At 36.2% G+C, this 27668-nt stretch overlaps 2 protein-coding genes across 4 annotated transcripts in view; both read left to right on the top strand.

Moving 5' to 3' along the window:
• LOC135733873 (uncharacterized) overlaps positions 1–11927 on the top strand; it is a 29470-nt gene extending 17543 nt beyond the window's left edge. The window contains exons 11-17 of the mRNA XM_065252652.2: positions 225–575; positions 747–1019; positions 5278–5385; positions 7096–7191; positions 8434–8478; positions 10332–10358; positions 10672–11927. Of these exons, the coding sequence (XP_065108724.1) occupies positions 225–575; positions 747–1019; positions 5278–5385; positions 7096–7191; positions 8434–8478; positions 10332–10358; positions 10672–11228 (1457 nt within the window). The 3' untranslated portion in view covers positions 11229–11927. The remainder of the gene's footprint in view (positions 1–224; positions 576–746; positions 1020–5277; positions 5386–7095; positions 7192–8433; positions 8479–10331; positions 10359–10671) is intronic.
• A 979-nt stretch (positions 11928–12906) lies between these two features.
• Positions 12907–27668, top strand: part of LOC135734242 (butyrophilin subfamily 1 member A1-like) — a 131340-nt gene continuing 116578 nt past the window's right edge. For 2 of the 3 annotated variants that reach the window (XM_073813790.1, XM_073813791.1), the window contains exons 1-4: positions 12907–13025; positions 16262–16337; positions 23414–23764; positions 23935–24207. In XM_073813790.1, the coding sequence (XP_073669891.1) occupies positions 16262–16337; positions 23414–23764; positions 23935–24207 (700 nt within the window). In that variant the 5' untranslated portion in view covers positions 12907–13025. The remainder of the gene's footprint in view (positions 13026–16261; positions 16338–23413; positions 23765–23934; positions 24208–27668) is intronic. The other variant, XM_073813792.1, reaches the window with a different exon arrangement.

Raw genomic sequence — 27668 nt, 5'->3', positions numbered from 1 at the left:
TTTCACACATTATAACTAAGATATTAACTTTTTTGTGTAAAAACTGTCTAAAAGTAGACAGCTGATAATAGAAGAAGAATGTATGCATTACTTACTTATCCTCTTCGTCCCAGTTTGGGCATAAGGCTGATTTTTTGTATGAATGGTTTCTTTAATTTTAACATGATAAAACCACACAACACCTCTCTGACAGCAGATCTCGACCTGTTTTCTGTCTCTTACAGATCAGTTTGCTGTTGTTGGACCTGCAGCTCCTCTCCTCGCTGTATCTGGTGAAGATGTGATTCTGCCCTGTTCTCTCAAACCCAACATCAGTGCTGTAAACATGAGAGTCGAGTGGTTTAGACTTGATCTCAAAGACTCAGTAGTTCATCTCTATGAAGATCATGAAGACAAAAACACAAATCAGCTTCAGTCGTACAGAGGAAGAACTGAAGTGTTTAAAGATGAACTACAGAAAGGAAACACATCACTCAAACTATCAAGAGTTAAAGTCTCTGATGAAGGACTTTATAAGTGTTTGGTTCAGTCCAAAACCAACTATGATGACATCACTGTTGATCTCAATGTTGAAGGTGAGCAAACCCCTGAAAACTAACATTGAACGAGTTTAATTTCTTGTAAGTGATATTCAGTATTGAGTTAAAGGCATGTTGTCATAATCACTTTTAGCCAGAAGAAAAACAAGTAGTATAGACATAAAACAATCACTAAATTAAATTTTTTCTTGTTTTTGTTATGTGTAGCTGTAGGAAGTCATCCACTCATCACTATAGATGGATTTGATGGTTCTGGTGGACTTCATCTTCAGTGTGAATCTAAAGGTTGGAACCCTGAACCTGAACTTATGTGGCTGGACAGTGAAGGAGTCACTTTGACATCTGAAAATACCGACAAACAGAGAGAGACAGATGGATTCAGAGTGAAACACATGATCACTGTATATAACAGAGACAGTAAATATCACTGTAGAGTCAGAATGAGACATCACATGATGGAGACTGAGATTATTACATCAAGTAAGTACACACACTGAAACTGGTTATGTTGTTTATTTTGTTTTATAATCACACACACATTCATAAGTATCAGGACAGTGAAGACAAATTTTCAAAAGGGTCCTCGCACATCAGGCCCTAATAAGTACAGAATTTCAATTTTTTTATTATTAACATTTTATGTTTAAACATACATGCTTTAGCAACTAAGAACAACAACCTTAAATGTTGGCTTGTGTGTGTCCCCAAATGCAAGACGCAGAAGCAATGGATCAAACTGATACTACAGTACACAGTCTCTGTTGATATGTGTGCACAATTGATGCATCAGGACAGAGCTCATCACTTAACACCTGTGAGGCAATGGTCTCAATATCTCTCATTAGATTAAGTTTTAAATACAAATGTGTTGTTCCATTGAGTTCGTAAATTGATTATGTTAAACCAGGTGAAAAAATAAAATGTGACATTCTGTACTTTTGTCTCATATTCAACTTTTAATGTTTAGACATTTCTTTACTCCACAGCACACATAAGAATTTTGCCTGAATTGTCCCGATACTTATGGAGGACACTTATACAGTAGTGTAAAAATTGCAACATACACAAACAGTAGAGATTAAAAAATGCTTTAGAGAAACACAGAATAGACAAGCATTTCTATGAAATTAACTTTAGTCTCAGTGTTGGAGTATTCAGCTTATCTGGAATATCAGACAATATTAAAGTAAAGTAAACCAACAGAGTTTAGTGTTGAGCATTTTACTTAAGTAATTAAAGTAATTAGTTATAGTTATAGTACTAGTAACTTCTCACAAACAGTAACTGAGTTAGTAACTGCATTACATCATTATAACAGTAACTAATTAACAGGGAAAGTAACTATTGCTTAAAAAATCAAATATGTCAAATAACTTGCCCCCAGTATTAAATCTGTTAAATAAATGAAATGGACACTAAAGAGAAACCACAAATTGTGTGGCAGCATGTGATGATGTGAGGTGCTTCATTAGACCTCAACGAGGGAAAGTAGTGCTTATACTTATACTTTCAGTTTGCGAACGCTACCTTTAAGCTTGTTGTACTTGCCATCGCTTTGATCGATGTCGGTGTGTGCGGGAGGATTGCTGCGCAAGGACTGGGCTCCTTGTGAGTGCTTTGGGACGGGGATGGGGCCCACAGCAGCAGCACCTGCTGCTTATTGAGAAGAGAACGATATGTGCTTTCACATCAGTCTGCAACCACACCAGAAAAAGTTGCTAGATTTGTCCTAGTCGCTTCTTTGAAATAAAGTCGCTAAAGGGGTCTAAAAAGTTGCTAAATCTAGCAACAAAGTCACCAAGTTGGCAACACTACTCAGACTGTGCATGTGCTTGTGTGTAAACTGCCTCTGGTTGGCGAATGATGGAAATTAAGCCAATCATCGTTATGTGTCCAACCCCCCAACACACACACCAGAGAAAAAAATGTTGCAGGTCCTACTGTAAGGCTGAAGGAGAGCCTAATTATAGTAATGTGCAACATTTATTGTCAGTAACAGTAATTGCGTTTTAACAGGGGAAACAATCATTTGTTTGATTACTCGTTACTGAAAAAAACTTTTTTTTATCTCATGTCACATGTGTGTTGTGAGAAACACTTACTTCTGAACATACAGTGAATCAGACATCAATCATCGATTGAGTTCTGTGCTTATACAGTTTTCTGGAGGTCGCGTGCATTTAAAGCTCCCATAACACACGTTGTTTCTACCGCCTGCGACTCATGACGTGGTTGGGATCTTTATCGGGAAGCCAACACGGAAGTGACTTAAACTGCAACTTGTTGACTGGCCGCTACAGGCTGGCCAAAAGGAAGTCAATCCCATAACCCCCCCCACCCCCATGTTAAAATGTCCAACTTTACAGCAGAAATAAATTCAAAACGTTTGGGCCGTTTGCTTTATAAAAAAACCACTCAAGACTTATTTATTTGCAATTAAGGAACTCAAACGAGTCAATTTGTGAATTCCCCAGAAACACAAGATGGTAATTTGAAAATAAAATACATATTTTTCAATGCCTTAAGATACAGTAACAAAATACTCAAGATACAGTTACTTGAGTAAAAGTACCCACCTTTTAATGTACTATAAGTGTCAGGGATTACAGATGAACCCAAGAGCTGACAACAAAGGAGTTAACAAAAGACTTTAATTATGAAAACAAACAACAAAACAAAGGCCCACGAGGAGGTACACACATATAAACTAGACTAGGCTAGAATATAGGCTTGGTAGTTACAGACTGGAACAATATACACAACAGCACAAAACAAACCAGGGGCCCGTTTCAATAAGGAGGTTCAACCAACTCTGAGTTTAAACTTGAACTCTGAGTTGACTTACTCTGAGATAGGAAACTCTGAGTTTTCGGTTACAGAAAAGCTGATCTGAGTTAGTTAACTCAACTCTGAGTAGGTTGACTCTGAGTTAAGCGCGTGCACAGCCACAATGAAAAGCCATCATCAATGGAGCTCAGATATTACGATTTACCATGGCAACAGCACGTGACAAAGAGGTCTTAATCTTTTATACTACTAAAACTGAAAGTGTTACTGCAAGTGTACAGCAACTACGAGCATATATTTTAAAGAAAAGAGTTGATTTTGGAAATTGCTACTCTAGTAAATGCGTAGATTTAATTTTTCATCACAGTTAAAATATCCGAAGTAAATAAACTGAGGACTGTACATTATTATATTCATTTACATGCAGATGCAATTCCATGGACAAAAAGATGACAGCGGCTCAGCTAAAAATGAAATCAAGCATAATACTTTGTAATATAAGGCTACAAACTTTACAAATGTTTGTCATGAATAAAAAAAACTTACCGAGCCGGGACTCGAACTCAGATCACCCACAGTGCGTCTGCACTAACTACTGCTGCATACAGCGCTACCCACTAGACCAGCGATAATGACATGTGGGTACATAAGAAATGTCAAGACAACTGTATAGATGTAAGAGCACCACAAAGACTGATATTAATATAAGGATATTTATATCTAAAATGACTGCAAAAAATAATAATTTCGCTCACATAAATGTAAGTGGATATGACAAAAAACCACTCGGGGTCTCAAAATCCTCTCGCGACATAAATCTAACTTTCTACAAATGAATGCAACATCATCATCTACAGGATTCTCTATAAAAGTACATGACATTTTAGTCACTAAGACGGTCTATGCACCTAACTAGTATATCAATTAGCTTTACAAGTCATTTCAATTTACTGTTTTAATTTTTTAGTTGAAAGTTTAGTGTAATATATAAAAATATAAAGTAGTAAGTTAAAATTGTTTACTCTGGCAATTTAATTATAACTTAAAGACAGCTAAAATATTTTACAGTGTACATAATAAAAATGTGCGCAATGAATGAATGTACTAAAGCAACTAACAAGATTAAACACCGCTACTCCTTTAAAAAAGGGGAGGAGACCACAAGAAACTCAGAGTTTACAGGATAAAACCTGCTCCCGACCAGGTTAGGTTCACAGAGTAAGTTACCCCGGAAACAGACTCTGAGTATAAGTTACCTCTCCTTCTGAAACAGGCTTGACTTACCCCGCTGTCTCAGGATTAACCTACCTCCCTTTTTGAAACAGAAAACTCAGAGTTTCCCTCATTTCAGGGTTAACAAACTCAGAGTTTTCACTTAACCACCTTTCTGAAACGGGCCCCTGCACAGGACTATGAACACAAGGGTATTAAATAAGAGAAACTAAAGATAACAAGGGAAACAGGTGAGGGGAATAAACTAATGATGAATAATTATCAGGGAGAATGAGGGGGTGGGTACTAGAGACGAGACACCGAAGGCACATGACCCGATACCAAGGTCATGAGCCTTCACAAAGAATATGAGACTGTCAGCACCCTGCCACAATTAACTAGATACACACATAAAACAAGACTTTTGGCAGGATCCTGACAATTAAAAGTGTCATATCTTCTAAAATCTTACTCAAGTAAATGTAACAAAGTAAATCTAGTGCGTTTCTTCCCACCTCTGATGGGTGTTTATGAAAATGTACAGCTGTATTTAGAGACGGGCTTGTTTCAAGATGATTTCTGACATCAAGAAAGTTTGACAGTCTCAGTTCTGCTGTACAGTTTCACTATATTTGAGCCTGAATGTACTGTACAAGTTTATTATATTTATAATTAAACAGTTATTTTTGACTGCAAACAGTGCAGCTCTGTTTGTAAACACAAAAGTTTTGTTTTACAGGTAAATTGTTTAACTCTTGGAGGTCATCAGTGATCTTGATTTCTGTTGGATCTTTGTTCATTGTGATCACTGGAATATTGATCACTGTGTTTGTCTATAGACACAGAGGTAACATTCATGTTTGTTTTATTATGTTTAATGTAGGACCCCAGGAAGAATAGCTTTTAGCTTATGCACTCTAAAAAAACAAACGGTGCTATATAGCACCAAAACTGTTGCTTTGGATCGTAACCATAGAAGAACCATTTTTAGTGCCATATAGCACCGGTGAAGCACCTGTGTAGCACCTGTGTAGAACCATATAGGGGCCATATAGCACCACTATAGCACCACATATGGTTCTACATAGCACTATATGGTTCTACACAAGTGCTTCACTGGTGCTTCACCGGTGCTATATGGCACTAAAAATGGTTCTTCTATGATTACGAGCAAAGAACCACTTTTGGTGCTATATAGCACCGTTTGTTTTTAGAGTGTAAAGCTAATGGGGATCCAAATAAAAACAACAAACAAACAAATGTATTATATATAAATAGAGTATATAGGGTGATATAGGGGTAGGGAGACAAACCCCCCATCTGATTGTTTTAAAACCATGCATATTTAAAATAGCATAAAGAAATGTACTTTAAATAATTGTGTAAGTAAAAAAAATACAAATGCAAATGGGGCAAAAATGTGTGCAGAGTTTAGAAACATTATGAGTCCCCCCTCCTTTGCCCCACAGTGGTTTGGTTCCCTGCCTGCTTTCCCTCTTTACAACACACACACACGCGCACCGACACAGTTATTCAGTAAGAAAGAACAAAGTTGTTCAGTAGTTACAGTAAGTTGATTGTCAAGGCTTTTATTCTCTTTTAACATCAGATGAAGTCATTCTTTTTTTTCTTTTAGACAGATGATGCAGAGTCGTCAATAAATTAATCTTGACAAAAAATTATGATACCCGATGTATTTTTCCATGAGTCTGCTATGTTACAGATTCTAACGCTAGCTTACAGTCATTATGATTGAAGTTCGAGTATAATTGTAGTTCTATAAAACTATTAAACATTCAGGCCTGTCAATCATCATTAAGAGCATATAAGGCACATAATCTTCATGCCTCCAGCTGCAATTTTTCTGTCATCCCTCCTCCTCCCCATTTCCTCCTTCAGTACTCTCTTTATTCCTCTGTGCAATTTCAATTCTATCTTATGGCAATTCGTACAGATTTTACGAGGTGGCTAATTCGTATTAATTCATACGTCAGTTTCTTGATTGTAAACAGCTTTAAAACAACATTGCAATAAACAAATGGTTTTGAAGAAGAGCATTAGGCTTTTCTCTGTGTACACAAGTACAAGTCTGGCTATAGACTTTGTTTCCCCCTTAAAATTTGCTCTGGAGAAATGTTATGTTTACTGTCCCCCCTATATTGTTGGATGTAATTTACACTCATTAGTGTAACTAATAGTCAGTTAGATATAAAGACATGTTGTTAGCACTGAGCATCTCAGTTTGTGGAGTTGAGTCCATAATATGATGTTTGTTACAGATTTTAAAGAAGCAACTTTTTCAGGTTTAGATTCACTTCATCTTCAACTGAGCACACAGTGATTTGAGATTTCACTTCTCATACTGTAGTGCTTAAAAGTCAAGAGTTTATATATTTCAGACAGTTGTGTACTGTAACATTATCCTGTAAAGACATCACAGTGTTAAGTGGTCAAATAAAAGTTTAAAACAAAAAATAATCTTTATAAAATAATGTTGGATGTTTGTAGTTGTTATTTCTATAAATAATTATATCTTTTCAATATTTTTTCTCTTTAGAAATACACAGAGAGAACCTGAGACTACAGACAGAGGACCTGAGACTACAGACAGAGGACCTGAGACTACTGAGAGAGAACCAGAATCGACATGAAGGTAAGAGAATATTTTTTTTATTTTGTCTGTTGGTTATTTATTTTATTGATTTATTGTTAATATAAAAACTTTTTGATCAATTAAATATTTAATAAGTGAACACTGTGTAATCACATGTATAAAAAAGGTTTTTCACAGTAATTCATATACATAAACGTTTAGTTTTCTTATTTTTAAAAGAATATCAGTGTTTCCAGGCGTTGTATGTAACATAATTCTAGCGGTTGAACTTGGTACCACAGTATAAATTCAAAATATTGCAGACGTCTTTTTCTTCAACCCCCCTCTCGGGTTGCCAGACACATACAGTACAGGTGTACAACTGATGATGGAAAGCACAAGTTTATCTGCTCATTTTTACGTTTGCAATGTTTGATGATGCTTGCAACGTACAATCCTGCTTGTGTTCATAACTCAATCAGTGGTTCATTTTGGAGGTTGCATCCACCGGAGGTCGCATTTGTGTGCCATTGCGGTCTCATAATAAGCAATCGTAATAACTGAGCTGTCGAAATACACTGTTGAGTAAATTGGCAGTAGGCAGGATCACACAGACCAAAACAAAAACTGACTACAGCACTGATTTTAAGTGAAACAGATATGTGAACTTAGCATGTTTCCTAAATGTCTATGAATATAGGCCTATTATTGTATTTTTATACAGTCAAGTATTTTTATACATATATTATTGTATTTTTATAAGTTTAGGGCAGCCAAAATCCTACATACAGCTCCTTAAAAATGTGTGATAAACATATTTACCATGTAGAGTGGAAAAATATATGAACCTGAAGTCAATTACACAAGATTGCAGCTGCCTGAATAAAACAACAAAACTTTATGAGTTTGTAAACATAAAGAGTTTAATATGTAAAGAGGATCAGTGGAGAAATATTATTGACTCTTGTGTTGATCTGAAGCTGAAATAATCACTCAATACATGAAACACTCAGTGGATGTTACTGCTGATAAAAGAGAGAAACTCAGTCATTATGATCAAGAGTTCACAAACTTTATCCACCTGCACTGTAAATCTTTACACAAACATCTGTGTGTCTGTTGTGTGATTTAAGTTTAGATGATCAGATCAAATTCTGATAAACAACAAACATAAAATCATTCATTACAACATGACCAAATATTTAAATGTTTATTTGTGTTATTTATTAATTTTATTAAATTAATTTAATTGTTGTGTTATTTTACTTAATCTGTTTTCTCTTTATAACTTGAACTCTCTAGAACATCAGACCGTTTTACTGATAGAGACGAGGATTATAAAAAGGGGTGAGTTTATTTTCAATGTCTTTATTAAATTATTCATTATTAGACACTGTGCTATACAATTTTTAAGATTTTTTGTGGAAAAAATTGATGCAATTAGACAGTCTATTACTCCATCTTTTGATGAACCTGTAGATTTTTTTGTATCCCACTACTTTTTTTAATTCATTTGAGCCGATTTATATGCTGGGATTAATGGATTCAGTTGTTAAGCTGAAACCTACTACTTCTGCTCTTGATATTTGATAGTGTTGGGGACTGGATTTTAGCAATTATAAATAAGAGCCTGGTTTCTGGATCTGTTCCAGCCTTTTGTAAACATGCTCTGGTGAGACCGTTGTTGAAAAAGCCAAATCTGGACACAACTATTTTATCACATTTTAGACCAATTTCAAATTTACCTTTTATTGCAAAAATCTTAGAGTGATCGGTTTACATGCAATTACATGGGTTTTAAGTAAAGAATAGGGTTTTTGAGAAATTCCAGTCTGGATTTATGAAAAAACATAGTACTGAGTCTGCACTACTAAGAGTATTAAATTTTATTATTTGCTGACTCTGGAAATTCAGTAATTTTAGTGCTCCTTGATTTGAGCGCAGCTTTTGATACTGTTGATCATAAAATTTTACTATCATGCCTGGAAAAGTGTGTGGGTATCCAAGGAACTGCCCTAAGCTTGCTCAGATCTTACCTTAGCAATAGAACCTTCTCAGTAGGTATTGGTCATGCGGTTTCATCCATAGCACCCTTAACTTGTGGAGTTCCTCAAGGATCCATTCTGGCTCCCATTTTATTTTCACTCTACATGCTTCCATTAGGTTCCATCTTTAGGAAGCATGGAGTATCCTTTCATTTTTATGCAGATGACACCCAAATTTATTTACCTTTAAAACATAATGACAAGCAAGGCCTAAACACCTTGCTTGCATGCCTAGCTGATATACGTTCTTGGATGTCTATGAATTTCTTGCATTTAAATGAGAGTAAGACTGAAGCAATTGTTTTTGGGCCTTCAGTGGGAAAAGGAAATCTGAATCTAAATTATGGTCCCTTAAATTCACATATCAAGCCTACTGTGAAAAATCTGGGAGTTAGTTTTGATTCATGTCTTAAGTTTGATCAACAAATAAATTCGGTAGTCAAGTCATGCTTTTTTCATCTTAAACTTTTATCAAAAGTGAAAACTTTCTTGTCTTTTAGTGACCTTGAGAGAGTAACACAGGCGTTTGTTTTATCTCGATTGGACTACTGTAACTCATTATATGTTGGGTTACCTCAATCCTCCATGTTACGGCTTCAGATGGCTCAAAATGCCACAGCTAGGTTTTTAACTGGGGTTCGTAAACGAGAACATATTACTCCAATTTTAGTGTCTCTTAATTGGTTGCCAGTATTACACTGTCTTACCCTAGAACACGATTGAAGTTGAGAGGTGACCGTGCGTTTGCAGTGGCCGGTCCTAAATTATGGAACAGTCTTCCTTTATCTGTAAGGTCTGCATCATCTGTTTATGATTTTAAATCAAAGTTACAGTCTTATCTTTTTAGTCTGGCATTTTCTTAATTTTGTGATGTCTCTTATATCATTTCTGTTCTGATTTATATTTTATTTTAGTCTATTTTATTATTTGTTCTGTACAGCACAGTGGTCTACTTTTGTTGTGTTTATTTGTGCTTAATAAATAAATGAAATGAAATGAAATGAATGACAATGAAACACACTATGTGTTATATCATATGTAAGTAAAAAATCAAGTATTTGATTTTACTGTAAATGTTTTGATCTTATTCTTAATATTTAGTATAATTCTGTTATGATCTCTTTTTTTAACTCTTTACTGTCTGTCTGTTTTTAGTGAAATCACTGTTAAGGAGATTTGCAGGTAAGTTAAAGTTTGATGACATCATTAAAGTGTTATAGATCTACAGCTGTTAGATGAGACTGTATGTGGTTTTATTGACACATTGAATTTGTTTGTTATCCTCTTTATATTTTTCATCTGTGTTCATTTGTTGTTATATATTGTTCAGATTTGTCTTGTTTTGTTTCAGTTAATTTTCTCTATGCAGTGTGTTTATGTTTGTTTATTTCTCTGTAAAGTGATGTTGTGTTATAGAAAGACACAAACTAATAATATTATTATCATCATTATTACAACATTCATCTGTAAAGCAGAAATCTCAATATTTTAACAGTGAATGTGACTCTGGATCCTGATTCAGCTCATCCATATCTCATTGTGTCTGATGATGGGAAACAAGTGAGATATGAAGAACAATCAGGAACAGTGAAGGATGGAGATCAAATGACAAATAACAAGTTTGATTATCGTCTCTGTGTTCTTGGAAATGAAGGATTCACCTCAGGGTGTTTTTACTATGAGGTGCAGGTGAAGGGGTTAAGTGTTTGGGTTGTGGGTGTGGCCAGAGAATCTGTTAGGAGGAAGGGGTGGATCAGTCTGAATCCTGAGAGTGGATTCTGGATGGCTGGTTTGAGAGGAGGAGAGTATTGGGCTAGTGAGGGTTCTTCATTGGTCTCTCTTTCCTTGAGTGTGGATCCTCAGAGAGTTGGGGTGTTTGTGGATTATGAGGAGGGTCGAGTCTCTTTTTATGATGTGGAGTCTATGTGTCATATCTACTCTTTTACTGATCAATCTTTTAATAAGAAACTATATCCTGTTTTGTCTTTAAGTTATGTTTATTTTATAAACTCCTCAAAAGCACCACTCATCATCTGCAGTGATCTCTCATGAGATCTGATAAATATCTGATCGAAAAATATAAATCCTCTCTGGAGTGTAAATCAAACCCATTTGAAGAGACTCAACTGTACAGGTATTATACCCAGTTATGTGTGTCATTTTAATGAACATAAATAACATATGAATAAATGTGTGAAACTGTATATCAAGCCAAACACATGAATTACAATCACACAATCATTTCATTCACACCAGACTTTAACTCATTTGTTCTAATGGCCACCAAACTGTTGTGGTTTTATCTTCAATATATGTGAAAACTCAACTAAAGTCATAAAATTGATGTCTATAAAACTGCAGTGGAAAGATTTGTTAGCTGTTGTGATAAGAATACTTTCAGATTAATGTTAATAAAACTGAGGAGGTGATCACAGACCCCAGATCAGTGGATTACAGGAGCTCTGTTGTTCTTCATAGTCAGGACATTAATCAGGTTGCTTCATATAAATATTTAGGGGTCCACATAGACAGCGAGCTTCAGTGGAATAAACATGTGTCAAGTGTTTAAATACAAGAGGTCAAGAGCGTCTACACTTTTTAAGAAGATTACGATTATTTATAGAGATTAGAAATGTTTTGTATATATTTTATAAAGCTACAACAGAGTTTATTTTTTTTATATGAAATTATTGTCTGGTTTGGAAGTCTAATGTTTAAAATAAAAAATCAAATAAATAACCTGCTGAGAGTATCAGGGGAAATCATTGAAAAATGAATGCTCATTTACTTATTTTTGAGCAGTTCATCATACAGCAGATTAATAAAATCTTATTTAACTCTTCACATGTGTTAAACTCCGAGTGATGTGTTAGAGATTTCAGGGTCCTGTTATTTCAGGGTTTCTTTATAATCAAAACAGCTAACAAGAAACAAGAAATGTAACGTAAAATAAATAATGAACAAAAGAATCCAAACTTACTTTATCCAAGCGAGCGTAGTGATGGGAGAAACGAAGCTTTTCGAAGCTTCGAATCAATTGAACCAATTGCTTCGAAAATTGGTTCAGTTTTTCGAAGCAGTTCGAAACACCACACACGCTGGCGACCCCTGCTGGTCAAAATAGTGTAAAGCAGATATGACATTTTACACTTTTTTACAAAATAATAGCAAGATTTTTATTTAAATGTTAAAAAAATTATTTAACTTAATTAAGACATAGTTAAAAATGTATTATGTGTTTTTAGTTTTATTTAGGGCAAACAAATCATTAAAACTAACTACCCTTTTAATTATGCACATTTTTGTAATTAAATCTGTCTATAAACAATAAACAGACAAAATTGCATCGTTATTAGTCAGAAGGATAAATGTTTTATGAACTTTTATAATAAAACTGACCCGAGTTCACCGAAACATATTAGACACTGGTCATGTGATCAACTCCCCCTAGTGGTGAACCATCGGATTTTCGAAACGTTTCGAAACCTGTTCGAAACAATTATGACGTAATGAAGCCTCGTTTGCTAAAATCACGTGACTTTGGCCAGTTTGAAACACGCTCCGAACCACTGATTCGAAACAAAAGATTCGTAAATGTTTCGAAGCCTCATGAAGCAGTGCTTCGAAAACGACCACCACTACAGTTTCCATTAAAACCAGTACTGTTCTCTTTATAACCATTAAATCCATTAGAATTCAGATTCCTCTTTATCAGAATGATGGGAGGAGCCGTGTGAGCATTTCACGTGTATAAGATCATAAGTGAAAGTAAAAGTATAGTTTCTGCTTGATCACACAAACAATCATAAACAGGATTTATTCAGACGCTGTCTCAATGTTGAGCTGAAGGTAAGAATGATTAATTTATCTGAGTCTGTCTATATGATCAGTATTGAATAAAACATGTTTAAAGCATTACAGGAAGAACGTAAGAGAAGATTGATGATCTTGAGAATCTAATATGAAAGTGATTGACCAACTGGGCTGATGACGTGACGCATGTTTTATTCTGTAATTAAGTGTAAATGTTTACTGAACTGCATTTCTCAACTAAAACAACACATGCCAGTGGGGCATAGAACATCATTTTATTTCAACATTATGATTTTGGGACATAAAATGTATTTGGTGTTGTTTATATTTCAAGATGAATAGCAAAATGTCCTGCGGTGTGACTGTAACATTGATGACTCATCATCAAATGTAAATATTAGTAACATAAAGCAGATATGTTTGGAGCAGCTAATAAATGCCTTGGCATTATTTTGTATATATTTGCTTAAATAACTTAAGTTTTCAAAATGCTAAAAAGTACTAAAACAACATTACAGTATTGTATACAATATTAGATTTTTGTAATGGCAGTTACATGGACAGCCATAGGTGTCTTTTAGTTAACCCCACTACCAGGAAATCCCCCAGATGTTTGCATGTGCTAAAGAGGTTAAAAGGTGAGTGTTAATCGCTTATTAATTTGATAAATTTCATAATTTCTGTCAGACCAGGAACGTGTCCATTTTTGATAGTCCTGTGGTGTGACTGATCTAGTTCGAGAAAAAAAAAAAATTCATGTTCAGGTTTAAAACAATGAACTTATTCAGTTACTGTAATGTCCAAGCTCAGTCTTGTATAGCAATGACTAAAAATGGCTGCCAAGGTGAAAAAGGCCTGTTGTGTGACAGCCCGTCCTGTGGTGTGACAGCCCGTCCTGTAGTGTGACATAATTAAGTCAGATGTCTAGCTATATTCTCGTCCGTTATGTTTGCAATATTAAACATAAATATAAATATATATCGGTCTCTATATATAAATTAAACAAATATTGTCAATATTATATATAATATACCTATATTATACATATATTAAACATAAATATACATCGGCCTTCATTATACATAATATACCTATATTATACATATATTAAACATAAATATCTGTCTTCATTTGTTTGTTGTATGTGTATGTTAACAGGCACTGTTCATTGTTTTTAAAGTGATTTTACAGTTTTTAGGAACGAGCAAAGAAAGTACAAGGAGCCCTTACGAAAATTAACCATGGTTTTATTGTGGTAAAAGTGTAGTAACCATGGTTTTTTGTGTATTGATTACTATCAGCAAAACCATGGTTTTACTACACTAACCATGGTTTAACTGTCAAAACCATGGTTATTTTGTGGTTAACATGGTTTTACTACACCATGGTATTTTGGTTTTAAGTATAGTAAAACCATGGTTAATTTTCGTGAGGGAGGTACCGGGAAAGGTTAGCACTAGCACATAATGAAGCCAGGCGTAAGGAGATTCTTAGGGAGAGAAGGAGAAAGTAAATAGGTTTATAATAGGGAAATTGAGTTGGTGAAACATTCTCTAAGTCGTACACTTGTATAGAAAACATGTAATCGCTGTCTCTATTCCATCAACACATATCAAGAAAAGAAAACTAAAGGAATGACAAATGTCTCTTCACTGGAATCTTTGTTTAAAGAGCTGAATTGATGATTTTAACATGCCTTCAAATATTTCACATGATTGTAATGAATTTTTCCTGAGAAACAAGATATTAGTTTAGTCTTTTAAGTTAAAAATAGAAATGAATGGTCTTTATGACTTGTCTTGTTCACTATGTTTTTAGTTCAAATTCTTACACTAAGTAATAAGATTGTACTGATATGTTGCATTTTCATTAATGTTCAAATAGAGATGCAAATGAATTTGTTTGTTACAAAAGTATTCAATAAATTTCACCATAAATGTTCATACAGTGTCTCATTTCGTCCTGTGGTGTGACGGGATGTCCTGTGGTGTGACATCACTTCAAACACAATTAAACGACTTTTACCATGTTAACTAGCTGAAATAATTATATGCATTTGAAAACATTGCATAATATAACTATATAAAAAATAATAAACATTTTCAAATATTTTTTTCTCATTTTACACAACATTTCCACTGGAGTGAGTGGTAAAAGATATTTGTAAAACTTAAAACAAGGTGATTTGTATTTGAAATGAATAATATTAAAATATTTACATTTTACAGTAATGTCAAGTCACACCGCAGGACATAATTTGCCTGGCGCTGTGAAAAAAAGCTTAATAAATTACATAATGAAAAAAAAATCGGCTAACGTCTAACAGTTTCAAAAACAACAGTATTTGAACTTAACAAATGCATAAAATTCTCAAGCAATTCAGAACTTTTTTTTGAAAAAATGCTGTTTAACCCTTATTTGTCATCTGCCCATGAGTATTTTTTTCGAGGAGGTAGATAAAGATTTCATTACAAGACTTTACTGTATGTGCTCTTGGGTATTTAGTGAGTCAGAGCTTTTTTATTGCTCATTAATGTTTAATTTATTGTAAAGCACTGTATGTGTATGTGTGTATCTGAGTGTCACCTGATTGCCAAGCTGTCATACCATACAATAAACCTGACAAAATAAATTGGTTATTACAGCTTTTCACAATTTCGAAATTGCTTTTAAACTATTGCCTTTTATCTTAAAACCTTGAACAAAAAAATCAAATATTCAAACTACATTTACAGAACCTCTGACTCTACTGGCAAAATCAAACAATCGCCTCAAAATCATTTAATCTGTGCTGAAAATCAAACAATGCTTTCAGATGATTCACACAACCATTCAATATATAAAACACTACAGAGAATTCATTAGACGCTACATCAAAAAAAAAACAAAAAAAACCATCCAGGACATCTGGTTACAGAAAAATTAATGTTTATTGTGTATAACAACACACTTGGCAAACACTGTTAAATCTTTATTACTGCACTCTTAATTCTGCTGGGTTATTTTTAATCAAATGCTGGGTAAATATTGGACACAACACATGTTGGGTTATAAATAAACCTATGCTGGGATTCGAACCTGGGTCTGCCAAGTGGGAGGTCAACCATTGCACCACAGAGGAAGTATTTCAGCACCTTTCTCAATGGTCAATGTTTTCCTCCAGTTGTTAATCATTTTAATCTATTTTATTATAAGAGAATGTGACTGTAGGTAAAAAGATGAAATTTGTGTTTGTCTAAAAATATATTTTTTTGTTTTGTCATATTTTTAAGATGCTGTGTTTTGGAGTGATGGAGTTCATTTGTGTGACTCTGATTATTATTATTGGAATCACAGATTCAACAGCAGGTAAATATTCACACATTATAACAAACTCATGTGGGAAGTTGTTGCGTAATGCAGGGCGGACTGCAGTGGCGAACCGTGAGTACTTCAGCTGGGCCTTCAAAATATGCAATGAAGTGCAAATGCCTCTCCATGTGCAATTACGCATGGGGCAATAAATGAAAGTCACAATTTTAATGGATAGGTACTTACTACACCGCCTTAATTCTTAAAAACAGGAAAACGGAGACAAGTGAGCATGGGGGAAAAAACACCAAAATAAATTGAGAGTAGTTTGTTTTTCGTAAATTTTAAAATTCAGAATATAATACTAGGCTATTCGTATTTCGTTAAATCATACAGTGAACGTGTAAAAATTCTGAGCACGCAAAGTTAAATTACAGAATAGGCATTGTTTGCCTTTAAATGCAGTTTTAAAGTTTAAAATTACTTTAATCTAACTGATAAACACAAATACAGACTCTGCTGCTCTGTAAATTTGCATTTAACAATCTTAAATTATGTTCTTTAATTTATTTTTGTTTTTTGTAAATATATAGTTAGCTGTAGGATAGCTTGTTAATCTTTTTTTCATAAGGGGAAATATAGCACCCTGCGTTCTCAGTGCACCTCCTTGTTTTTGCATTCTCTGAGATTTATGCTGCATTCCAGGCAGGTTTTTGAGCCTGTGAATTACGACTTCAAAAGCACGACTCACGACTCTATGCGTTCCAGGCAGCCTGTAACCCGTGTTTTTACAACCTTCTACCTGTGAAAGTGCACTGGAATGGCAGTCAAACCCGTGACTTCCCACCCGTGAACTCGTACTAGATTAATGTACTCCCAGTTCAGAGTTGTGAGTCGTGGTTTTTTTGAAGTCATGATTTACGGGTTACAGGTTGCCTGGAACGCAGCATAAGTTAGGTAATTATATTGTATGTAATTCGGCATCGCCTGTCAGTCATTACTATCCTCAAGTGAAACTGTCAGGAAGTGAAAGTATAATTTAACCCATTATTTTTCTCTTGTTCACGTCTGATGTGTGAAGCCGAAGCGCTACTCTGCACGCGCTTCTCCTGGCTGTGCTCTTCACTAGTTCCCGCTTAAGTAATTTCGTTTTTACCTCAGCCCTATTAAGCTAGCCACAACGTCAATCACGTTTTCCGCAGAGATTCGGGCCATTAGACGGTCTATGATTAGGACGACTTCTTCTTTGGTGTTTTACGGCAGGTCGCATCCTGTTTGTTGCATGATTAGGACTTCATGAAGGCTTACAATGTTTTGTTTTTTTACCCGCCCACTTGAAATCAAAGCGTCATTGGTCGATTTGCCCGTCACTCTCCACACCAAAACACATAGCTTGGCCTTCCTTGGGATTCTTGAAGTCCTAACCAATGAATGAGCCAGCTTACCGGGCCTTAATAGAGACAGACGATTCTGATTGGAGATGAACCTGACAGTAAGCTTAACGTTAGAACATAGATGAGAGAAAATATATTACATGTATTGTATTAAATTAAATTAAATAGAAATTTAAAAATGTAAAAACATATTTTTATTGAATACTTTATTATTTATTAGTATTATTATTATTATAAAAAATATTTGTATTAATTTTTTTTAGGCCTTCTCTGAAGGCGTAGAAGGCCTTGAAGGTTCCCCACTGGCGGACTGGGACTAAAAAGTGGCCCTGGACATTCTCACACAAAGCAGCCCACCACACCCTGCTCGCAACACACCACAGCACACTGGCCCAACATAAATGCTACTTATACTTTTAAGGAAATCAAATTTATTATAAAAAAAGGCATTTGAACTATCTGCCAATGACATCTTGATAACCATGACATAAAAAAAGCTTAAACTCAAGGCTTTGACTCAGTTGTGTTTTTGTGTCAGATCTGAGGGTGATGATCTCTCACTTTTAAGTTTTATAAATCATTATCGAGAACAAATTTATTTACTGAAAAGCAAAACAAAAAGCCAGGTAACCAAAGGTGTGAACAGACTTTGCTAACATGAGAAGGAAACACAGGTCTATTTATGGATACACTGCTTTTAGATCTACTGTCCAAAATCAAAACTATTTTTGTCTAAACAAAAGGGTACTCAACTAAAAAGTGCACGTCATTGCGTCATTTCGTCAGTGAAAAGGTGTGCTTTCGGCGTTGCGCGCATACGATTGTGGGTGATTTGATAGCGCGAAGGATACACATATGCAGCCTTTCCTGTATATGGGATATTTTTAGAACGAAGGACTCAGTCCTTGGTTGAACTTTCGAGGATCCTTGACATTGGAACAGTCCTTCGACGGATGTCGATGACGTAGCATCCTCGAAATTCTGGCTTCTGAGGATCCTTCCTTGACATTGAGAAACACCTAGAGTAATCAGGCAGACAAGAAACACCTGGGGGAACAATCAGCACACAGACCAATGAAACAAAAGAACTACACAGAACTACAAAACATGGATGACACAGACAAACTTCAAAATAAGAGTCTTTAAACGTAGGAACACAGAACAGACTCATGACAATCTAAATTTCATTTTTTAAATTAAAACGGCAAAATTCAACTAAAGTTAAGAAGTTTGCCTCCCTGGATTTGCTTATTATCTGTATTTTTAATATAAGGACACATTTTCTGTAATGCAGCTTTGAAACAATAAGCATTCATGTGTAAAGCACTATACCAGTGATGGAGTATCCTGGGTCCTGGAGAGCCACTGTCCTGCAGAGTTTAGTTCCAACCCTAATCAAACACACCTGCATTTCATTTCCAAGTAATCCTGAAGACTTGGATTAGATTTTTCAGGTATGTTTAATTAGGGTTGGAACTAAACTCTGCAGGACAGTGGCCCTCCAGGAGCAGGATTCCCCAATCCTGGACTATACAAACGCTCAAACTTAGGCTGCGTCTGAAACACAAGGCAGCTGATGTGTTGTCTCGTTGCCCCATGAGGCAATGACTTCAGAGGCATGAAGGCAACTCCCAGAAAAGCATTCAGACAGATCTTATAGGCAGCGTAATGAAATTCTGTTTGAAAAATAAATAGAGAGCGCCTTTGTGATAACTAATCCCATATTTGAAAACTGCAATACTAATTTCTCACTAGAAATGCAATCAAAAGGTGTAAAAAGTGAAAATTAGGGATGAGCGAGAACAGCATTATCTGTATCTGTTAACCATATAAATTATCTGTATCTGTACTCGGAGTGGGTGTGGCCTAACCCGGAAGTAGGCGGGTTTGTCTTGAAATGAGCGGGGCTTTAACCGGTATTTTATTTTAAGCATGCAATTAATATATGGGTTGATCAGAAATTGTTATATTTATTGCGGATTAGAAAAATATTTACAGGACAGCATCCGGATTGAGCTTCACATCAATGGTTTTGATCACGATAGCAAACGAACTATATTACAGATCAAGTTTTGCAACAATGAAATCAAAACAATGCAGTGCTGCAGTATGTAATTATGAAGTAAAATGTAATGAACAACATAATTTCTTTTTTAACTTTAATTTTTTTATGATCAGTGTTATTTTATTTTTATTTATTTTTTGGTTCTTTTTTATTTTTTTATTTCCACACCAGGTGAGTGTGTGTGTGTGTGTGTGTGTGTGTGTGTGTGGCTTAATAATTAATTTGTAATATTTGTAACACTAGCTTAATACTTTTTTTATGAAATACACCAAAAACGTGTCAGACACTCAGGGTCTGTTTACACTTGGTATTAAGATGTGTTTTCAGTGATCGGATCACAAGTGGACGAGAGAGACACATTACGTTTACACCTGGTATTTAAATCTGTCTCTTTTGTCCACTTTCGACCGCTTCTGTCCTGAATACTGTGAGGGGGTGGTATGTGAGACGGTGGGCGAGTCTCTGTGATGTCATTCAAACCCGAGCGGGAGTACCGTATTTTCCGCACTATAAGGCGCACTTAAAAGCCTTTAATTTTCTTGAAAAACGACAGTGCGCCTTATAATCCGGTGCGCCTTATATATGGATCAAGCGCTGCATTTTTATATATGAAAAAATTCAGCGCTTGCAGCATTACGGGTAACGTAGTCAGTAAACACAGGTACTGTGCTTTCTCACAGACTGTTTCTTTTTACTACGTGTTTACTGAATTAGAGAAAAGTTCCCCTCCACATTTTGAGCAAGGCTGTGAGATATTGTTAATATGCACATTAACATTTAAACAACGTTACCATGGGAGTGAACGGAGTTGTCAGAATGCTTAATAAAGTTTTACTTTATCTGACTGTTTTGTTGACATTCCCTTTAGCACAGCTCCATATAGTAGATCTAGATGTCCATCTAGTAGCAAACCCAGTCAAACGTTTGACTGTAGTATCTTCTATTCTATGCGCCTTATAATCCGGTGCGCCCTATATATGAAAACAGTTCTAAAATAGGTCATTAAATGAAGGTGCGCCTTATAATCAGGTGCGCCTTATAGTGCGGAAAATACGGTAATTATGAGTTTATATGGACGCAAACTAATATTATGTCGGAGTGCACTGCTTGTTTAGCAAGTAAACAGCTTAAGACAGCGTAAGAGCTTTCTTTGAATTTTCAGCGCAATTGATGAAATAGGATCGCACAACTTTCACACAGTTTCAAAACGAAACTACTGAGATCAGCCGCTTAGTTTTATCAATGAAAGGCTAAAAATAGCGCTGTTCACAGAATGTTCACGACAGAAGTCAAAAAAGACGTAAAACTTGTGTTTAATACCTCAGATTAGATAAATGGGCGGAGAGAAGACGGTCGCGTGTGGATGTTCGAACACATGTGCGTTCCGCAACTCCAAAGCGATCCGATCGAAAATGGTTTCGACCACCTCTGAATGTGGTTGAAAGTGGTCGAAAGTGGACGAGCTCAAAACGTTTTGAACACTGTTTACACCTGGCATTAACGTCGTCCACTTGTGATCCGATCAATGAAAACACATGTTAATGCCAAGTGTAAACAGCCTCTCAGTGTATGGTTACTGGTTAGAGACAGCTGAAGGTTTAACACTCTGGGGTCGGCTGCGGCGCGGGCGCCGCAAACTCTTTATTTTTCAATCACTCCGCAAAGAGACTTAGATAACTCTGCTGATTTTGGACATACAGATATGATTTATACATCATTTAAAACGTTAAAGTGTCTAGTTTTTTTCTGTCCACTCCCAATAAAAACAGAATGTTGTGCTTTTCGCAAAATTAAGAAAATAAACATGATGCGCGTTTTGTTCTCTCTCACTCAGTGAAGTCATTTCAGAAACGCATCAGAAAATTTACTGTAACTTCACGAATACATGTCATAGAAACAAAAGATAAATGTCTACATAATGCTTGGAATGTCAGCTTTTAAATGATGTGAGATCGAAAACATATATTGTCGTTCGGTGTAAACTGTATGAGAAGTAGGAGAAGGAACGTCTCTCTAATGTTACCTTATTATCTGTAATGAGAAGAGGTCGCCACACCCCCACGCCATTGCAGTGAATGAGCAGAAACATCCATATGCATAACTTGTGCCTCCTGCAGTAAATGGATATGCAATCCACAACCCAGTCTCTCCATTCCTTGTTGTTTCATCAGATTGCACCAAAACATGACATCTAAATCCTTATTTACTTGCGTATGTCTGTCAGTATCTCCAGACGCGAGTGTTTCTTTTTTCTTCCGTCAAACATTTCACGCGAGGGGAAACGCACATACACAAACACACGAGTCAGGAAACTCGACGCGCTTTTTGGTATTCTTATAAAATATGCGAGTGCAAACAGTACAATCCTTATTTACTTATGTATGTGTGTCACTATCTCCAGACGCGAGTGTTTTCTTTGTCTTCCGTCAAACAGTTAACGCGATGGGAAACGCACATACACACAAACACACGAGTCAGGAAATCAACGCGTTTTTTGGAATTCTTATAAAATATGCGACTGCAAACAGTACAATCCTTATTTAGTTGCGTCTAAGCGTATATCTCCGCACAGCACGTTTATTAAACACAGGATCACTCGCATGTGCACACATTTACTGCTTTCATGATCAACACGTGAGGTAATGGCGGCGGCTGTAAACAAACATTGATAAGTTTATCACGCTTGTCCCTTGTTGTGTTTCTACTATAATGATTACAAAAACACAAATAAGAGTCCAAACAACGATAGGCAGTTGTTCTTTTGAGATTTTTACTGCACAAAAGTAAACCTCTCACTGGCCAACCAAACACAAACCCTGTGTTCACTTTACGATGGCCAAACAGTACCTTTACCATGAATAGGCTACTATGGTTTTAATAAAATATCAATAGAAATTATGTATATATATATACAGCCTTTCCCAAGCAAAAGTGTCTTAGAAATTGTAAATCAATATCTTGCTTAATGTGAATGAGTAGGCAGAATGATTTTCACATCATTTTGAAGAAAAAACTCTAGACTACTAGATCCTGTTTTGAATTTTCATTTAATCCAAGATGAAGGTATCTCAGGAGTCAGGAACTAAAGCAAACATGATGTACCTTGATGTCTTCCTGCCATGGAATGCTGCCTAAGAGGGGAGCATATTAGAGCTTTTGGACGCAGTGTTAGTGAACAGAAACTCACGCCTTCTTTCATTTTATTGGTTGGCATTCTGCTTAGCTCTGTAATGTGATTGGCTGGAATTCGCGTTCGTCTTAAAAAATACTGACTTCTTTCATTTGATTGGTTAAAATTCTTGCTTGGCCATGTAATTAGATTGGCTGGAAGTTTTTCATGGCGGATAACTTATGTGCATAACAGCGAACCGGCCCATAGTACCAAGCGGCCCACTGGGAAAACTCCCAGGGCTCCAGATGACCAGTTCACCCCTACGTCCGCGTAACCTCTGATCGGGCTTGTCACCCCAAAGTTGCTGGTATGATTCTCAAGATGGAAACGACTGAAGTGCAGATATCGCTAAATGTTTACAATGATCATTATTGTTATAATGGTCAGTGTTATAGACAGTGCTATTAATTTATTAGCATGAATTGGTTCTTTAGGGAAATTTTTAACATGATGAAATCACCGAAAACAGCAGATCAGATGTGTTTTCTGTCTCTGATAACAGATCAGTTTGATGTTGTTGGACCTGTAGCTCCTCTCCTCGCTGTATCTGGTGAAGATGTGATTCTGCCCTGTTCTCTCAAACCCAACATCAGTGCTGTAAACATGAGAGTCGAGTGGTTTAGAGTTGATCTCAAAGACTCAGTAGTTCATCTCTATGAAGATCATGAAGATAAAAACACAAAACAGCTTCAGTCGTACAGAGGAAGAACTGAAGTGTTTAAAGATGAACTACAGACAGGAAACACATCACTTAAACTCTCAAGAGTTCAGATCTCTGATGAAGGACTTTATAAGTGTTTTATTCAGTCCAAAACCTGGTATGATGACATCACTGTTAATCTCAGAGTTGAAGGTGAGCAAACCACTGAAAACTAACATTAAACAAGTTTTATTTTTTATTAAGTAATGTTCAGCGTTTAGTGCTTCTATGTTGTCATAATCACAATAAGCCAGAAGATAATCAGATTTATAGACAAAACATAATTACCAAATGAATGTTTTTCATGTTTTTGTTGTGTGTAGTTGTAGGAAGTCCTCCACTCATCACTGTAGATGGATTTGATGTTTCTGGTGGACTTCATCTTCAGTGTGAAACTAAAGGTTGGTACCCTGAACCTGAACTTGTGTGGCTGGACAGTGAAGGAGTCACTTTGACATCTGAAAATACAGAGAGACAGAGAGAGACAGATGGATTCAGAGTGAAACACATGATCACTGTATATAACAGAGACAGTAAATATCACTGTAGAGTCAAACTGGGACATCACATGATGGAGACTGAGATTATTACATCAAGTAAGTACACACACACTGATTCTGGTTATGTTGTTTATTTTGTCTTATGATGACGCACACACACACACACACACACACACACACACACACACACAAATGGTTTAAAAAACAGAAAACAAATGAGAAACCAATAAATAAAACAACATGAAAAAATGCACCATATAAGTGAACGGGAAGGACTGGTGTATCATATGCATGCAAAATTGGAATTTGGCGTATCTAGTGCACGATAATCACACTGCGTGTATTTGTACGCATTTGGTGAGAATGGGTGACGACCAGACAGGCGTCATTATGTTCATAACATTTTTTATGTAAAACATACTGAAAGGGAGATGAAATGTTTTTGACCAACGGATGGTGGAGATCGTTTCGGGTCATGTTCGTCTTTAGAGCTCATGTGAGGCGGCAAGTGCATCAAAACATTACTGTATACCGTTGAATGTGACTTAATACATTAAGACTGCAATATTACATACCTCATAGAGAATAGGCTACTATGTATAGACAAGAAGACGAGCCCAGCAAGTTTTACCTTAAAGGTGCTCTAAGCGGATTCACGCGTTTTAGAAGATAAAACATTTTTTGTTACATACAGCAAACATCTCCTCACTGTCTGCTTGCTGCCTGTCCGCTGATCAAACTGTAAAAAACCGCGATCTCTGTAGACAGCCCAGACTCCACAAACTGCAATAAAAACAAAGTGGCCAAACCTACAAACAGAAACCATAACAAAGTGTTCCAGCCAATAAACGACAAGAAGGATTTGAGGGTGGGGGTTGGACGCGTTCATGAAAGCACGGAAGGGAGGGGGGCGGAGTTAGCTATAACAAAACTTGACATCACACAGATTCGCTTTGAGCGCCTTTAAGTGTTTCCCATAATAAAACACAAAGACAATGATGTATTACGTGGGGCAGCCATAAGGCAAGACCTACAAGTAGTAGTTATTATCCGGGAGCATCTGTCAAAATATGATTTATTACCCCCTGTCAAGTGTGTCTTGACAGGTAGTGGAACGATCAATCAAAATCTGTACATGCTGTCCAGTTTTGGGTGACGTTTTTATGGCTTTTTTTAGGCGTCTGTCCGAAGCTGAGCGTGTTTTACGACGTGTCAATCAGCGCGTTGTTTTTTCCTGTAATGCCAATGTTTGTCATATTTATTGATGTGGAAAAATGTTTGTTGTTTTGGGTTTCACTTTTCTGGTATTTACGACCGGAGCTTCTCCTCCTGTGTGCTCTTCCCCTCCGTTCTCAAACCCGCAGCCCCCTGCGTGTATGTTTTAAAACCGTAGTGGTAAAACAAAATGTAATTCTGCCCCCTTTGACAAAAAGTAAAATGATTATTTTAGATTTAGGGATTTCTTGAACCAAATCTCTGATTAAAACATGTGAATGCGCGCACCGACGGTGACAGAGAACTTACGCTGATGCGCACTTACATCTGACGTTAAGAAACTTTTAAATGTTTTAAGACGTTTTCATCCCATCTTCTGGGTTTGTTTTTAATTCATGTATCCTTTAACCCATCTGTGAATATGTGTATATTATACAACAAATCTACTTTTGCCTGCTCTGACAAAAATAAAGTAATATTTTAGATTTTAGGTGAAGCGGACACGCATATTTATGGCAAATATTGTTGAATCTTTGTTTTGTAATGTGGCATGACGAGGGGGTTGTGGAATAACTTTGCGAAAAATACAAATACTTTTGCATAAAACTCCGACTACGCCACCCCGGGACTTACACCCGGGGAAATTATCCTTACACCCAAAAGGCGGTAAGGCACACAAGTTCATTCCTCAGTAAAAGGGAGCAGGAGACGTGGGAATAATACAAAAATATACATTTATTGTACAATATTCATGATTTACTTTAATCAGGTAAAAGATGGTTTAAACAGACATGATGTTGCTCAAAACAGGTCTCCAGCTCTCACACTTTAAAAGACACAAAACATTACATATCACATTAATCACAAAACAGAATTATACAAAAACAACAACACATACAACATTATATAAAATGCCCTCACTGCTAAATGCAATGACCGGCAACAAAATCAAATTCACAAACAAATAAACACAGTACCAACCTACAGGGCTGAGGCTACCCACCGGAGTGATCACTGGCGCAAGTTATCCACAAGCACACTTTCACACCACACCGTGAACTCAAAGCACACACTTATACACTTCAAAAAAAATGTGTAACACGGTAAACGTTGAAGCGTTACCACTACCACCACAAGATCCATTCACCCGTGGGAACCTCAGCTCCTGAAAGTATAAACAATATACAAATATTAAAGAAAAGAAACAAAAGGGGTAAACGGCAAGGGAAGCTACACTGCGCGAACGCCACAGTCCATTTGCCAACTCCAAATGCACCGGACAATCCTTTACTCGGATCTTAAAATCAACCCTGAACTTAGAAACCAGACAGTGTACAGTCCAGCATACAGCGGGGAGGATAAGGTCGGTGTTACAGCGATGCTACTCAGCAGCGCAAAAATCAAACACTCAAGAGGAACAGGACGTAGAACAAAAGGGAGAACCCTAAAGTAAACAAATATGATATTAAAAACTAATCACAACATCATACACAAACATTGACTTCATGCAGGACACTTACCGAATAGTGGTTTCACCCCAGACAAATAACAGTTTTACGGCATAGGTTAACCCACTGCAGATCAACCAACAGCCAACTGAGGATACACAGTCATGTACCACTACCCATAAAAAGGCACCAGCACGCTGGACAAACGACACACTAAAACCAACACAACTAGTTTAAATAACATACACAGATTAAAACTATGAACAGCAGCACATTAACAAAGCTCACCTGTCGCTATCGGTTACAAACACCCAGGGGAAAAACAGGACATGACGCATATGGGGGAGCAGCCAATCAGCGCTTAAAAAGGGACTGCCCCTTCCTGATAGGTTATATCAGCTGTCAATCACAGCTCACCTAATCCTGCTACAGTAACATCAAAAGCTTCTTTATAGTCAACAATCAAGAATCAAATATTTTAGATGTATATGGTTAAACCTAAATCTGATATTATCTATTGATCTATAGGCTACAGTTTCTGATCAGACACAAACTTTCAGATGCTGCTCTTATGACAGCGTGTGTGTGTGTCTGTGTGTGTATGAGAATTCAACCATCCATGCCCCCAGCGCATCTCACAGTGGGGGTGGATTGTAAACTAGTAAGTTAAAGACTTCTAAAACCGTGGTGGTAAAACGTAATACAGTCCGCTTTGACAAAAATAAAGGTTCTTCGATTTAGGGATTTCTTATACAGTGTCTCTGATCAAAACTTTTGCTTGTAACATCACACATGTATTTAATGAAATATTCAGTACGTGTATAGGTTAAGCAATAACCTTTGCCACAATTCCGGCGCCGCCAATACTTTCTTTAGACTAAAGTCTATTTATTT

The sequence above is a fragment of the Paramisgurnus dabryanus genome, chromosome 3 (assembly GCF_030506205.2).
Source record: "Paramisgurnus dabryanus chromosome 3, PD_genome_1.1, whole genome shotgun sequence".
In the NCBI taxonomy this organism is placed as follows: Eukaryota; Metazoa; Chordata; class Actinopteri; order Cypriniformes; family Cobitidae; genus Paramisgurnus; species Paramisgurnus dabryanus.
Note: the sequence above shows the minus strand (reverse complement) of the source record. Positions and strands in the feature narration are given on the sequence as shown.